Here is a 15,896-nt window from a genome sequence, read left to right on the forward strand (position 1 = left end):
AGGCTGAGTGCTTCCTATTCCATTCCTTCAGAGAATTGTAGTTTAAGTCCTCCTCAGCATTAAACGCTAGAATGAGACGGTTTGTAAGTGTGCATAGCTACATCATAAATGTTTCCTCCCAGTTTATATTAAAAACCATTAACTGCCTTTCTATTAATGCAGTACAGGTAATGACAACCCTCTGTGGTCGCTCGGTGGTTTACATTACGCAAAGTTTAACATTATGTGATTAACTCTTTCCCCGCCATTGACAGAATATTCCATCATTTATGAGACAACACTTCCTCACCAAGAATTTTCTAGCTTTCCGTGTTTTCACTGTTAAACGGTAGGGGGAGCTATTATGCATCTCTTGAGCAAGTACTGAATCTCTGGATCAAAACACAGGCAAAAAAGGAGCAGAAACAAATGATAAAAGCATTGTTTATGCACGTTGTAGTCGTTGAAATAAAATGCACTTTTCTCAGCTTATTGTTCAAAATGTTTCAAATCTGCCCATCAAAGGATCCTTTAAATTGAGACATCCTTTGACAGAGATTGATGAATTGATTGAATTAATGGTTTTGAACAAATCAGTAGAATAAAACAAATCAATGACTTATCGCCAACTACTGGCAAAACGATGTAACCTGCAGATATGCACCACTAATGCGCAGACTATTTCCACGAATTGACATATTTATAACTTATAGCTTTTATTTTCATAAATTGATGGGAAATAATGATGAAAGTCATAATTCTTATATTTAAAGTCACCATGAAACGCAAGTTGTGAGAGTCTTTTCTTTTCCATAATGACACATATCCAAGTGAAACAGCTTCTGGAACAAGAAAAAATAGGGTGGAACTTGATTTTGTCCTTTGGGAATTGATTGGTTGGATGGTTGTGGTTTGCTATTACTGTGATCTGAGTGACTGGTTGTCCTTCACTTGCGCGAGAAAACACATCATCAGAGAAGAGAAGTCGCTGCAAAAGGGAGGGGAAGTTATTTTGATTAAGGCACATGAATAAAAAAAAAATTATGTTGTGTATATATCATTTCTAATAAATATTGCTATAATCCATTCCACACACACACAATTAAGAATGGTTCATTTTGATTTCATAGTGACTTGAACTGTTCTGCATGTTATATCTCCTCAGCTTTTTGCCATCTTTGCATTTGCAACATGTGGAGGTTACTCTGGGCAACTGCGGGTTAGTGTGGACTGCATCAACAAGTCCGACAGCAACCTCAGTATCGGCATCAACTTTGCTTACCCATTCAGGTAAGGCTTGTTTAAAGCACCCCTGCGTATACTCTGCAGAGCAGTAGAGAGAGATAATTACCTCACTTTGATTCAATACTCTAATACACAGGAGCATTTGATTATGTGCTAATGGTTTTATCTTTATATTCTCTGTGTGCTGCCAGTTACAAGATTTGTTTCTCGGTGAGCACAGCTGGCTTCAGTGTTTTGAACAGAAACACAACTCTCAGCATCAGAGCTAATTTGTAAAATAAAATGATTGTGCTATTTGGGCTGATCTTTATAGATCCTCAGTATAATCAGATATTGTTTTCTTCACATTACAGATCAAAATGAATGATTTATACATCATGTAAGCGCTAATCAGATTTTTTTTTTACATTATCTTTTCACCAAGGCTGAATTTATTTGATCAGAAATACAGTAAAAGCATTGTGAAATATTGTTTCAATTTGAAAGTTTCCAGTTTTCTATTGTAATATATTTTAAAATGTAATTTATTCCTTTGATCGCAAACCCGAATTTTCATTCTTCAGTGTCACATGGTCCTTCATTTTTAAAAGTTTAAAATGTAATTTTTAATTTCTTTCATTTTGTGATATTTTGTGTACAGTATACAATGGTGATATCAAATTAAAATACTAATTCAGTTTGAATCTCTAAATCAAAGTGGTATATTCAGTATGTTCATGACCCAAATATATGACTGATTACCAATTGAAAGATTAATACATTTACCATATTTCCAAAGGCCTGTTTGTCTGTGTGTGAATAAATTCATGGTTAAATGAACACTTTAGAAAACTAAGCCATATCTTCCATTTCAAGTATCTCACAGTATTTACAGCTCTGTCTTAAATATAAAAAAAAAATCAGCACTTTCAGAGATGAGAAATTATTTCTGAGAGACAGAAACACACTCACCCATTTGTACTCAATAAATTAGTTGGCTGACACATACGCTAGAATCATGCATCAGGTCTGTCTTCATTGTTATCCATTGTGGTAATAAAGTTACACGAAATCCATGTCAATTTAAAGAACAGAAGACAATAGAGTTCTGTATTGAATCACCACTATAATTCTGTGTAGGTTGAAAATGTTTTCGACAGACTGGTATTCTTCTGTAGCCTCATTATCCGTCCAAGTTGTTCTTATTTGTTTTGCCCTGAAAGGTCAAGAACACACACAAGATGCCCACAGTAATGCTTTGAAGTAGCCCTAGGTCCTGCTGTATTCACTAGAGTTGACAAGTTCATAGTAATCTATGGAGGATAAGGCAGAAATAGACAGGAACTAAAGTAACCTTGTGGCAGGAACTTACAGTGCCCATACCAGTTCCTAATTTTTTGGAGGTCTCCTATAATGTTTATATGCATCCAAAGTCAAAAACAGTTGAATTTTCTTATAATAAACATTGCAGCATCACCTCTTTTCTCACAGTGTCTGAATCCAGTCTTTCTAAACCCCGCCTTTTCGAGAGCCTACTCTGCTCTGATTGGTCAGATAGTCAAATCTGTTGTGATTGGTCTACCCCTTACAGTGCGTGTCGGAAAATAAATGGCATTACCATCTCTGAATTTCAGCTCCGGGGGTTTCCTCAGCACTTGTTTACACAGTGATATGAACATTAACAATGGCGTAACAATCCTTTCATAGTGCATGCAATGTGGATTTGCTTTCGCAGCACAGAAAACAGCGTCTTTCTTGACAAGCTGACAACACAAACCAAACACTTCCAGTTCTCAGCTACAACTGCAGTGTTTGAGGGTGGGTCAAAGTAGACATTGTTATTGCGCAGCCAATGATAGCATCAGTCGCTAGTGTGCCTCTATAGCGTCAGTCGCTAGTGCGCCTCTTGGTCTCAAGGGGTTCATACGTGGGCAATATGCTAATTTATTACAAACCTACATTGGTTTGAGCAGGTGTAACTCACCCAGTACTACTCGCACCACTCTGAGCAGGATTCAAACCGGCATTTTTAGCATGGGAGGCAGACACGCTAACAAGTACGCTAAAGACCATAGCCTCCATAGCGTCAGTTGCTATAATGCACCTCTTGAGTCAAGGGGAGTGAGGTTTACCTGCACAGCTCTCACTAGGTAGCCTGACTACGTCAGACTTCGTACTTCCGGTCAATTTCAGTTCGCTTCTGTACTCAGTCTGAGATAGCGACCTATCTCCCAGTTTTCCTCCGGCCTGAAAACAGCCGGCCAATCAACGAACAGAGGGCGGGCTGAGAGCCGTGACGTAGACGCTGATTGTACCGTGGATGCGTAGATTTACTTCACATAGGGCCCTATCTTGCACCCAGCGCAATTGACTTTGTACACCGACGCATGTATCATTCCTATTTTGCACCCGCGCAAAGCGGACTTTTCCCTCCTCAGAAGCACGTCGGTAAGTTAGGAAATACACTTGCGCTCCCGGGGGCGGTTCAGCGCAAAGAGGAGGCGTGTTCCGGCGCAAACGTTCCCTCATGCTATTTTGCAGGTTTAGAAAACAATTGCGCCACTAACCAGGAAAAAATAGTTTAAAGTCAGTGGCGCGTTGCGCATGTTATTCATATGCTATTTTAAGGGCGCATGCTTGGCCATAATCAATGTAGCGTGTGCACAACGTGCACTTTGATTCTCTCATCTACACAGAAGCAGCAGTTTTCATTTTTGCAAATCATACATTATTTAGATAGATAGATAGATAGATAGATAGATAGATAGATAGATAGATAGATAGATAGATAGATAGATAGATAGATAGATAGATAGATAGACAATTTATTATAAAAGCATACATCTAGCTTACACATTTACCCAAATTATCATACGCCTGTTTAACCGAAGTTAATTTGGGTGGGTTTCTCCATTTCAATGTCACTTCTCTGTGTTTTACGGCCGTGACGAGAGCGTTGCTCTCCTCGGCTGTGAACCGCTCCTGGCGCGCGCCTGGCAAATCCGCCGTTACAATAGCAATCCGCTATGGGAAAAGCGCGTCTTCTCTTAAAGGGAATGTGAGATGACGCTCTGATTGGTTTATTTCACGTTACGCCCAAACCACACCTATGAATAATGAAGCTACTTCAGACCAACCCCTTTTAGATTTGCGCCTGGCGCAAGAGTCATTTATCCCGCCGGGAAAATAGCAACAGCGCCGAGACCCGCCCACAAAGTTACTTGCGCTTTGCGCTTGACACTTGCGTTTCAGATCGTTAAAATAGGGCCCATAATCTGCAAAAGTCGTTCACAGCCATGTTCACTCCGGTATTTCGCTCGATGGTTTTGTTTTCGCATCATACATGTGTTTACAGTGGAAGTTCGATGCGGCTGAGCCAGCGCATAACACACGTCATAACCAAACGTTATGTGATTGGCTTACGGGTAACCAATGATTTTAAACTTCAGACAAGCGCCTGATTGGTCCCCGCAGATTTGTAACGGAAGCAGGATAGAAGAATGTACAGGTAATTAAATTGTTTAGTTGGTCTCACGTCCCGTTGAATAACACGGGGAGGCGGGGCTTATGACCTATACTAGGACCAGTCACCGGGGGGCGATCGAGACGTTTTGGCTTCACTTTTCAGGGCTTGTGCGGCACGCTTGGTTTACCCAGTCTACTTTTACATACATTTATATTACACACTACGTGAAAGGTAATATCCAAAAAAGCATAAAAGTGGCAGAATGTTATTCTAGCCTGGTGTTGACACTGAAGAATTCCTAATATAACTGCAAACTGTATATAAAAGCATGATTTTTTTGTGGCTTACATTAAACAGGTTGAACCGGGTGGATTTTGACGTGCCGATGTGTGAGGGAAGGAGGCAAGAGCGGCTTTACCTGATCGGAGATTTTTCTTCCTCCGCAGAGTTCTTCGTCACCATTGCTGTCTTTTCCTTTCTCTACTCCCTGCTGGCCACAGTGGTCTACATCTTTTTCCAGAATAAGTACCGCGAAAACAACCGCGGACCTTTCATTGTGAGCCCTGGTGTTATTTTAGATAAGCTAAACACTCAAACCTTTGTGGACTGTCAAAGCCTTGCTATTAGAGAAGGCTGACATGCAAGACATGAGCTGCTATTTACTGTAAAACACCCACATTAAATGTAGTCCTACTTAGCATATAGTAATGCATCCTTGCATGCAAATCATTGTAATTGAGTTTAAAGCTGCAGTTTGTAATTTTATTCATGTTAAAATAGTTCTTCAAATTAGCAACAGAATTTGACAAAAAATACATGTAACACTTTCTTCATGCTCCCCAGGACTTCATAGTGACGGTGGTGTTCTCATTTGTGTGGCTAGTGAGTTCATCTGCGTGGGCAAAAGGGCTTTCAGATGTGAAGACTGCAACTGATCCAGATGAGGTGGTTCTGCTCATGTCTGCATGTAAGGTGCAGACAAACAAGTGCAGCTCAGTGTACGGACCCAGATGGTCTGGCCTGAACACATCTGTGGTAAGACATGAGATACTAAGAGTTTGACACTCTATAGCCACACATATCTGGTGGGTGTGTATAGACTTTATTTACAACACTTAAAGGGATGGTTCAGAGTAAAATCAACCTATAGGGTCCTTTGCACCACACCCCCCGAGAAGCCCTTTTGTCGAACATTTCACTTGACAGTGATTTGGGAAAAGCCCGTAAAAGTCCTGGCAGAAAGCAATGCCTAAGGATGAAGTGTAACAAGGAATAATTTTTTTTTCCGAAGTGTTGACAACTTAGTGTTAACTAATAATTGTTGCAAACTGGTACTACCAACAAAATATTAGTGCATTCCTGGAACTGGGCGTCGTTACACTACATCCTTATGCATTGCGTTCTGCCAGGACTTTTACGGGCTTTTCCCAAATCACTGAAGTGACCTCGACGTCCGGGTTAGCGGTAGCATTAGCCATCAGGCAAGTGTTATTTAAATAAACTCCTGATGTACTTACAAACTTTCCAATGTCTCGTTTTATGAGTACAGAACCTATTTGCACTACTGTAGAAGTTTGGTACCATTATGGGCATTATTAGTGGGGTATTTTAGATACAACCTTGGTTCCATTAGCGCCTGCTCTAAGCCATTCGGCTGATATCTCTAATAAGCTCTAACTGAAATAATGTTCAAGGGAAAAAAGGATTCTGGGCGGGTGTTTGCCTCGAGGTCATGGTGCAAAGGACCCTAGGTTGATTTTACTCCGAACCATCCCTTTAATATTGATAAGAAAATATAATCATTATCACTGTGTGTATAAATATTTTACAATAATTTAAAAATAAAAAATATATATATACATTAAATTAAATGTGCTTAAGATGTATTGAAATGTATTTTATTTTTTACTTTAAAATCAATACAAAAGTTTGGGGTCAGTAAGATAAAAAAAAATATTTAGGAAAGATGCAATAAAGAAAGAAAGAAACAAACAAACAAACAAACAAAGACTTTTACATTGTTTCAAGTAAATGCAGTTCATATGTATCCACAAAAATATTAAGCAGCACAACTGTTTCAACATTTATAAAAAGAAGAAATGTTTAATGAGCATCAAAGCATGACCATATGGATATGTGTGTGTGTGTGTGTGCGTGTGTGTGTGTATATATTGAAATATATATTATATATTAAATAAAAATTATTTAATATAATGATATTTTAAATTAAATATAATTTACTGAAGTTCAACAATTTTATAAAGTAGTTATACTCATCTCTTGGATTCATCAAGGCATTTTTTCCACAGGTATTCGGCTATTTGAACTTCGTGCTGTGGGCTGGAAACATCTGGTTTGTGTTTAAAGAGACTGGATGGCACAAGGGAGGCGCAGCAAGGTACCCTGCCTCGTCCTCAGAAAAACAAACCACGGCCTTCAACCAGCAGGTCTACAACCAGGGAAGCTTTGATCAATCAGGAGCTGCTTTCACTGGAACGGGGGACTTCGCCCAATCAGAGTACAGCCAGGTGGGAAATTATGCTTCAAGTGGGCCCGTCTCCTACACCAATCAGTAACCCCATCTGCCTCTTTTAATCCCCTACTACAGGGGGACCCATTTCTAAGGGCAAAGTTCAAACATTGAGCACCAGAGAGGAAGGAAGAGATTAGTTTAACAGATATATTAAAAGTACATCCTTTATTTCTGATTAGATAAAAAACTAAAGGCTTGTCTGTCCATAATACTAATATATTTTAAAAATGAATTAAAGGGATCCTCAGATGTATTGAATAGTTTTTCGACTTCACCTCTCTGTAAATGTTACCGAAATATCACAGTTTACAAAGGTCGTTACACCCAAATGTAAAACTCAGTGCAATAGTTCTTGCAGCGTCTTAAGGAAGAGGAAAAATAAAAGAGTTTACAAAAGTGGCATTATGTCACTACGACCAAAAGTTTTTACTCCGACGGTCCATTCGGGATCTAAATAGTGTTTTCTGCTTCATGAAACTACTCATCAACTCTTTCCACAACCTCAAAAAATTATTCCTATTCATCAAATGCTCCATCAGAGCGTTTTCTAGTGCTATAAAGTTAACATAAATTGTCATTTGAAACCTATTTTACTTCCATAATGGAACCATTATGAATACAAAGTTGCTAAAATGGTTTGGTAAATGGCCATTGGTTAACACCATTCATCGATATGGCAATGCTGTTTCAGAGACAGAGCAAGTTATCACATTTCCATCAAGTATCCTTATGAATATCTTCATAAATATAATTTATATTTGTGACTATCTTTTGAATAACATTCACAGATTAATCTTCCACGATAAGAGCACGTGCTTTAAGAAAGTGAATCGGGTCCGTTTTGATTTCATGTCGACTTTTAAGTGTACCTGTCCTGATGAGTAGGTGATGCAGGTGTTTGTAATTCACACTATATAACAGAGATTTCTGTTTTAATTTGTCAGTATAGATGTTAGATTGCAGTTTGTCAGGTTTCTGGATTTCTTATCCCCGGAATAATGTCATGCCGGTGGTCGTTGGTTTGGTGTTTGCACCATTGTGATTCCACATTTATATGGCTCTTTAATGTTTGCACTGTATTTATGAACTGCATGAAGTCGTGAGATATTAATCTGGTTTCAGCTTGTACATAATTTCTCTCCTCACTAACAGGGTCATGTTGTCTATTCAGTGACCTTTATTATGATCACAAGGTGATTGATCAATCAACTATTAATTTCCCTGCTTTCTTGTGTGTTCGCTTCTTCCTCGTCTGTTCTTTTTTAATGCATGAGGCTTTTTTTAACCACAAAGACTAAAACAAGACAAAACATCCCAATATATGTTAATGTTCTTGTTCTGATTGCTGTTGCATTTCAATGTGAATGAGTTTCTGTCTTGATATACAGTACTTGCATTTTCGATCAGTGGGTGTGAATGCTTTGATGCCAATAAAGATATTGTGCATTCCTCTAGACTGAACTTACTGCAGTGTCTTCTGTTCTGTTGATGAATCCTCAGTCCACGACAATGAATCAGCTGTCTCAATGACAATATGGAGTCGTGCAAAGGAATTTGATGACTATCTGACTGCCATTAAGATAATAGACAAAGTCAGTAATCAGATCTAAATTCATCAGGAGCAGAAAATTCTCAGACGGTGCAGTCTCTTACGATATCTGATTTCTCATGGGCCTTGCTTACATAAGATTTGTGATGACTGTTCTCATCTTTTCTTCTAGCCAAGGTTTATGTCTATATAGAAATTGACATTCAAAACTACACCTATGCTAAGAAATGGGATAAGAAACAGGATAAGACATTTGACAGCTTACCCTTTTTTTAAATCCATGCATTAAAATTGTATCTCTGGGCCTATATGATATAAAAAAAAAAATGTATCTGTTAATTTATTCAAAAATATATTAAAAATATTATTCATATATGCAATGACTTGAACACACCTCTTTATGACAAGCATGTTTTTAAGTTCTAATTGAGTTTTATAAGGTCAAAATGTCAGGGAGATACAATTATCCTGATATCATAGTGAAGAAAAAAAGCAATATCATTATTGAACTATAATCTAATAATTTAAGACTTTTATGACAAAGCAAGGTTAGTTTATGTTGTAAAATGTCATGTGACTTCCCAAAAACCTAATGATAATAATTCATAATATTTGTGGAAAAAAATTACCTTTAAAAATATATAAAAAATAGCTCTTGAAAATAATGATTAAGCTACTTTTCTTGAAAATGCGATAACAGTTTTTCAAAACCATTTGAAATGAATAGAACAAGCACATATAGAAATAGATTTTTAAAAGCTTTTTCCTTTTCTGTATCGTGAACACTCTTATATGTCAAAGATCCTTCCATCAACTAGTAAAAAAGTGATTTGAGAAGTCCACTTGCCAAAGACTGCAACATTTCCAGCTCAGAAATGCGACTTATTAAGGGATACAACTGGCGAAGCTCAGGTACTTCACAGAGTGTACTGTGAGTGTCATTGTTCATCGGACAGCTTTAGTGGGTGAATGGATTGCCAATAGCGGGCCATTCTGACCTAGTCCTGATCTAATGTTCCCGTGTTACAGCACATTGGTTTGACTTCTTTTCATGTACACCTCAGTGCCGTTACCATAGCGATGGCAAGATGTGCCACAGCATGTTATAGTTGCTCTCAGGGAGACGAGCTCTGTCTTTCAGAAAGGAAGAATAGGACAACCTGGAGTCACATTTACTGGTAGAAAAGTAGAGAGTGAAAGAGAGTGTGTGGAGTGAGGAGAAACAGGCACAAGATAGATTAGTTTTGTGACCTCTGGGCATTTAACTTGCTTTAAAATAACTGTAAAATGTGGCAAAAAAAAAAAAAAAAAAAAAAAATCACGTATCTTTAACACATTTCTATCAGCATAGATTATTTGAGGGTGCAAATGCAGATTTACACATTGGGTTTTCAGTAGTCTAGTGGCAAACATGGCTTCTTGTTAGCATGTATATGTCCATCAAGAGGAAATAATGGTCTCCATTGACTGAGAATGACAGTGACACATTGTGAAATCCATGTTTCCATACCTTTTCTAATTGGCCCATTATGACAGCAGCCTTCGGACAAATTACGCCAAGCAAAGGCTTCCCTCATGACAATAAGATTATGCTGGGAAAGTTTTGTTTACTCGGAGAGACAGCGTTCTTCATGTTTATCTATCCAATCTGAGTCTGAGTCATCTGGATTGTGTCTTCCTGAGAGCTGATCTCCATTTCCTCAGGGCAAGGGGAATTTGGCTTAAACGTTTTAAATCAGGAACCCAATTAGAAGCACTGCATTGACTGCTGGGACTCCACTGGATTATTCATAGGATGTATGTGGCAGAATGCGTAATACTCTACTGTTCTTCATCTTGCTGTGTGCGTTCAGCTCAGCTGTAATTAGACAGTGGAGATAATCAGATGTTGTACACGCGGCGGGAAGTGTTTACCTGTGTCGAATAAACCAGATAATGGAGATTTGGCTCTTATGGTGACATTGCAGATAATGAGCCAATATTTTTGTCATTTTTTTCTGAGATACACAAGGTAAGTATATGACAACACAGACACAGTCTTTGTCTGTTACAGAAACAATAGAGATCTTCAAAAGTGATTTGAGCATAAATCATGCAAGCAGCAAAAAGTTTTATTCCAGTATTATGAATTATTAATGTGGTTACACTTTATTTAAAGGTGTAATTGATACACTGTCATTATACATTTAAGTACTGAGTAATATTAAGTAATTACATGTACTTACTATAGGATAAATACTTTAGGATTAGGTTTGGTTTAGGGTTATTTGCATGTAATTGCATAATGTACTTTTAAGTATATGTAACTTATGTAACAAGGACACTGTAAAATAAAATGTTTTCATCAATGTTAACATAAATATAAATTTAATGCAATATAACATGAAATTGATATTTATTAAAAATATGTTTATTGAAAGTGTGTGTGTATGTGCGTGTGCATTGAATCTTATTTTCGAATATTTCGTTTACATTTTTTGAGATCTTTTTTAAGATCAACAAATTTCTTTAAAGCAAATGAAAGAATATTGAGCGAGTGTAACATTTCTATCCAGTCATTCTGGCATTCATGTCAATAATGCCAGATTAATTAATTAAATCATGTACAATATCTATCTATCAAAAGTATATTTATCTGTTCTCTTTCTCATTGTTCCTACAAATATAAGAAAATACACAAACAAATGTAGTATGCATCCCCAACCAGTCTTCAAAAGCCCAATTTTCCTTAGAATAGCAGTAATTTGATGTGATTTGGTAAAATGCCATTGTTATGGTGCTGTATAACAGCTCTGAAGTATTAAAACCGTTAAATGGGGCCTTGTTTGTAACCTTTACAATACTACAGTTTTGTGCAAATGGTAAATACAGACATTTGTGATTTTTCTAATTATCCTCTGACACTAATCTGCTGATTAAAACAACCACAAACTGTATTTTAGGCATAAATGAAGATGCAAAAGCCATAAAAGGATGCCATTTCTCTTAACATGCCATTTGAAACCTTCAAAATATAATATGTAAGCCAAAAAGTAAACCATTTAAACAACATAATTACATCAGTAATTAAGAGTTAGGCATAACTGTATTTCTAACAGCTTAAAGCGATAGTTCACCCAAAAATAAAAATGTTGTCATTTACTCACCCTCAAGTTGTTCCAAACCTGTTTGAATGTATTTCTATAAATCTCATATTATCTGAGATTGATAGATCATGTCTAGTCGTGTTAAATATTGTGGCAGTAGTGACATCTGCTGGTTGAGAGACACATAGCATATGTATATTACTTACATTTCTTTCAGTGAAATATTTTGCTTGAGCTATCTTTCATACATGCTTCTTGGTTTGATATTTTGTGGTATATACTTATTCTAAATATTGCATAGGTGTCCAAATACTTTTAGATTTACCATTGTTTCAGCAAACACATTAAAGGGATAGTTCACCCCAAAAATGAAAATGTTGTCATCTTTTACTCGGCCTCATGTTGTTCCGAACCTGAATGAGTTTCTTTCTTCTGTGGAACACAAAAGAAGATATTTTGAAGAATACTGGTAACCAGACAGTTGACCTCAGTTGGTGCCGTCAACTGTTAGATTAACAACGTTCTTTAAAATATCTTATTTTGTGTTCTACAGAAGAAAGAAACTCATTCAGGTTTGGAACAACATGAGGGTGAGTAAAAGATGACAACATTTTCATTTTTGGGGTCAACTGTCTCTTTAATGGGAGTGGCTTGAAACATAAATGTTGGGTCTAAAATGTTGTTTTTATTGCATTAATGTGCATAGTTTCCTATTTTTATATTGCATGCAAAGTTATTTTGGTCTGACCTCACCGATAAATAAAACCACACTAAAAGTGGTAATATTTTGGTGATGTTTAAAACATTCTCTCTGTACTATGACAGTTAGTTTACAGTAAAAGTAATTTAGTTTATGAAGCTTCTGGATTAAATGGCACAGTACACAATTACTGTACACATTTGTTTAAAGATGGTTTATGTTACGCTCACAAGCCCAAACGTTTACTTAAAAGGGGCCATAAGCTCAAATTAAATAACTTAAGCAGATTCAGTTTGTAAAGAAAGCACTTTAATTCTGTACATGACCAACAAAAAAAGAAAGACTAAAATGAGAGAACATCTGGTGCTCATGAAAATAAAAATCGGTACATCCTAATGCAAATGTCTAGTCTCCATTGTCCATCAGGCTCTCCTGGGTGTCGTCGCTATCCATCTTCTCATCATCTATTAAATGAACAACCACAAATTTAGCCGATACAACAGGCAGTATAACAACAGCAGCTGATAAAAACCTGATCTGAACTAAAACTTATTGTTTTAGGAATTCAGATCAATATAATTATGTGTCCTTTAAAATTTATACAGATAAAACTACTTACTCTCCAAAGTCTGTTGAAGTTCCTGAATGGTGGTGAGAAGGACGTGGAACTGTTTCTTACGAAGTTCCAACTGAAGATGGGTAAATTAAAAAAAGGTCAGAGTAAATATTGTAAGATGTATGATGGTGTATGTCCACAAAACCATCAAGAAATACCACATTCCCTCACCTTGTCCTCCACATTCTCTTTGATGTGTGAAAGCTGCTGAAGCTCTTTGTCTAAAGCCTCAAGCTGCCTGCAGAAATAAGATCAGAAAAACACTTCACTGTCCTGTTTGTTATGTTATATAAAGGACACACAGACTACAAATTGAACAAATGTGATTTCACCTAAATAATAATTTCAAACTTACTTTAAGGTCTCATGTCTGTCTGGATGCTGCTTGATAACTCTGGCCAAAGCATCATACTCTACAAATGAGACATGCAGTAATACATTAGTGATAAAACCAAATAAAAAATGAATACAAATTTCTCCAAATGAGCTGTATTGAACCTTGGCGGTTTTTCCGTATCCGTTTCGCTCTCTGGATTTCCTTTTTGCACTCTGCAATTTTTTCATGGGCTGATGTTATACTTGTCTCTGTATCGGAAGAAATGAGAATATTTTGCTACGTGATTGAACAAATGGTGATGACACTAAACAAAGTCACGTTAACTGGAGGACTAACCAATATCTGCATAGATTGCTTCATAATTCTCCATTTCTTTCAGGTTCATGTTGTACACGAGCAGGGTCTTCCCCATGGAGAATTCACATTGAGCCAAAGATGTCAACATCCTTTGATACTGGGAGAACCTGCAGCAACAAAGTCAAGAGCAAAAAGTATTTTTACCTAAAGCTATGGTAACTAATTGATGGAATAAGGTCAAGGTATATAAGGAAAATAAAATCTAATGTCGGGTGTATATTTTGACCCAAGTTCACACATTTTAATAATAGGTTAAATTACCCTTCCTCTGGTGAGAAACTGGAGTGGCACCATTTGGAGAAGCTCTTCATGAGCACATTAATGCGCCTATCGTCTCCAGCTCCATCTCCATCGATCAGAAGACGCTTCCGAATGACCTCATCTGCAAAGATACAACAATACTATTTAAGTCTAGCTATATATGGGTTTAAACCACATAGCAACAAATTTGGTGGGAACTAAGTTATTACAGTTTGAATCTTCCAGTGTGGCAAAGTCACACAACATGCATAATGACTATTTTGGATCAAAGAAATCTTCCAAGAAAGACAAACTTTGATACAATATATAAAATATTTTGCATATATATATATATATACACACACACAATTCTGGTATACACACACACACACAAAGTCTTTCAAAATTCACAATACTTTCGATGGAATCGCAGTAAATACAATAAGAGATACCTACATCATTTTGTGCATTTCTTTGCTGCATCAGTTTTAGCATATCACATGGCTAACTAGCTATGATTCCTCATGTTGAGCTCATTTCAAATGAGTTCCTTTAGTTTACAAAAACACATAGTCGGCCACAGTTGTAATTAGTCATACTGGTTTGCCAAATAAATAGAAAACACAAAATAGACACCAAAACAAAGAAATTCTTACCATCAGTGATGCTACCCATTCTCCAATAGGCTAACTGAACTATTCGAAAAAACTTTATTGACAGGCGCGCGCGCGGACACACAAGGCAGCGCTCCGCCTCTGTTGCGAAGCAAATGAGCCGATCCCGCCGACCCCACAGCACGTATCACAGCAAATATTGTGTTTATGGTTTTGTTTTCAACATTATTGAGTCATTTCAAAGTTGTGCGTAAATTACTCTTTCAAACGTTTCAACCATTCGTATGACTTCCAGTCCATAAATGCTGTATCGGTGAGCAGTTCAGTAGTTTTTACAGTGGTTCGAAGTCCGGCTCGTTTCTTTGAATCGGTTCACTAGAACCGTTCTTTAAAAGAACCTTTTCAAAAACCGATTCAGCCATTCTTTTACGCCATAACGTCAGTTCAGTTTGTTGTATCCATGATTCAACTTATAAAACCATTAAGTCATTAAGGACATGAAAATAATACGCATATGTTATTTAATATTATTTAATAATGGGTCAAAACAACGATTCAGCAAGTCTTTTACCCCATAATATCAGTGCACTGTTGCCATTATTCAGCTTCTAAAAACAAAGTAATTAATATAGGCTAATATGAAAGTCATTAAACATAAATATAATAAGCATCTACATTAAGAAATATGACTGAAATGGTTTTTCATGTTTTGTTTACTATCAGCTCACTCATCGGCTGTTTCCTAATTCAGAGGCTGCATCCTTCAAAGGCCACGAAGGTCGTGACAGTGACATACTAGATTTTTTTTTAAAGTTATTAAACTGTCTGAAAACAAAACAGGGTTCACAAATTGTCTAAATATGTTCACCATGGTCCGTTTCTGTATATAATAAAAAGTATATATATAATCACATCTTAGTAAGATATAAGTCAACATTTGAACAACTTTTTTTTTTTTTTTTTTTACATTTGTAGGCCTATCATTAGATATTTGAGTAAGTTGAAACCAAATATTTACGTTTAAAAGTGTAATTCGGCAAATTCTCTCAAAAAGCCTGTCGTCGCTGGTGCGTAATAAATTCAGGGATAGGCAAGGTCACGAAGGATCCATCTGTTGTATCCTTCATTTCGAAGGACACATTTGGAGGCCGCATTTGAAGGAGCCTTTGAATTGGGACAGCCTTCGTCGCGCCAC

At 36.9% G+C, this 15,896-nt stretch overlaps 2 protein-coding genes across 3 annotated transcripts in view; one reads left to right on the plus strand and one right to left on the minus strand.

The window, feature by feature from the left end:
* Positions 1 to 8,646, plus strand: part of synpra (synaptoporin a) — a 30,683-nt gene extending 22,037 nt beyond the window's left edge. For both annotated transcript variants that reach the window (XM_082156153.1, XM_082156154.1), the window contains 4 exons: positions 1,145 to 1,269; positions 5,027 to 5,225; positions 5,513 to 5,704; positions 6,979 to 8,646. In XM_082156153.1, coding sequence (XP_082012279.1) covers positions 1,145 to 1,269; positions 5,027 to 5,225; positions 5,513 to 5,704; positions 6,979 to 7,245 — 783 coding nt within the window. In that variant the 3' untranslated portion in view covers positions 7,246 to 8,646. The remainder of the gene's footprint in view (positions 1 to 1,144; positions 1,270 to 5,026; positions 5,226 to 5,512; positions 5,705 to 6,978) is intronic.
* A 4,178-nt stretch (positions 8,647 to 12,824) lies between these two features.
* On the minus strand, positions 12,825 to 14,855 carry thoc7 (THO complex 7). Its single transcript, XM_082155191.1, has 8 exons — positions 14,744 to 14,855; positions 14,109 to 14,229; positions 13,827 to 13,954; positions 13,652 to 13,738; positions 13,509 to 13,566; positions 13,325 to 13,391; positions 13,157 to 13,226; positions 12,825 to 13,001 (listed from the first exon to the last, which is right to left on the minus strand). Exons 1-8 carry the CDS (start codon positions 14,760 to 14,762, stop codon positions 12,943 to 12,945), a joined length of 609 nt encoding a protein of 202 aa, XP_082011317.1. The 5' UTR covers positions 14,763 to 14,855; the 3' UTR covers positions 12,825 to 12,942.
* Between the last annotated feature and the right edge of the window lie 1,041 nt (positions 14,856 to 15,896).

The sequence above is a fragment of the Leuciscus leuciscus genome (assembly GCF_965113295.1).
Source record: "Leuciscus leuciscus genome assembly, chromosome: 23".
NCBI classification, from domain to species: Eukaryota; Metazoa; Chordata; class Actinopteri; order Cypriniformes; family Leuciscidae; genus Leuciscus; species Leuciscus leuciscus.

What these genes read in the sequence shown, in the direction of transcription:
- thoc7 (XM_082155191.1), bottom strand. An exon ending in AAGAGAATGTGGAGGACAAG is followed by an intron (nt 13,227 to 13,324) that starts GTGAGGGAATGT and finishes ACCCATCTTCAG; the next exon opens with TTGGAACTTCGTAAGAAACA. An exon ending in ACTTCAACAGACTTTGGAGA is followed by an intron (nt 13,002 to 13,156) that starts GTAAGTAGTTTT and finishes TTCATTTAATAG; the next exon opens with ATGATGAGAAGATGGATAGC.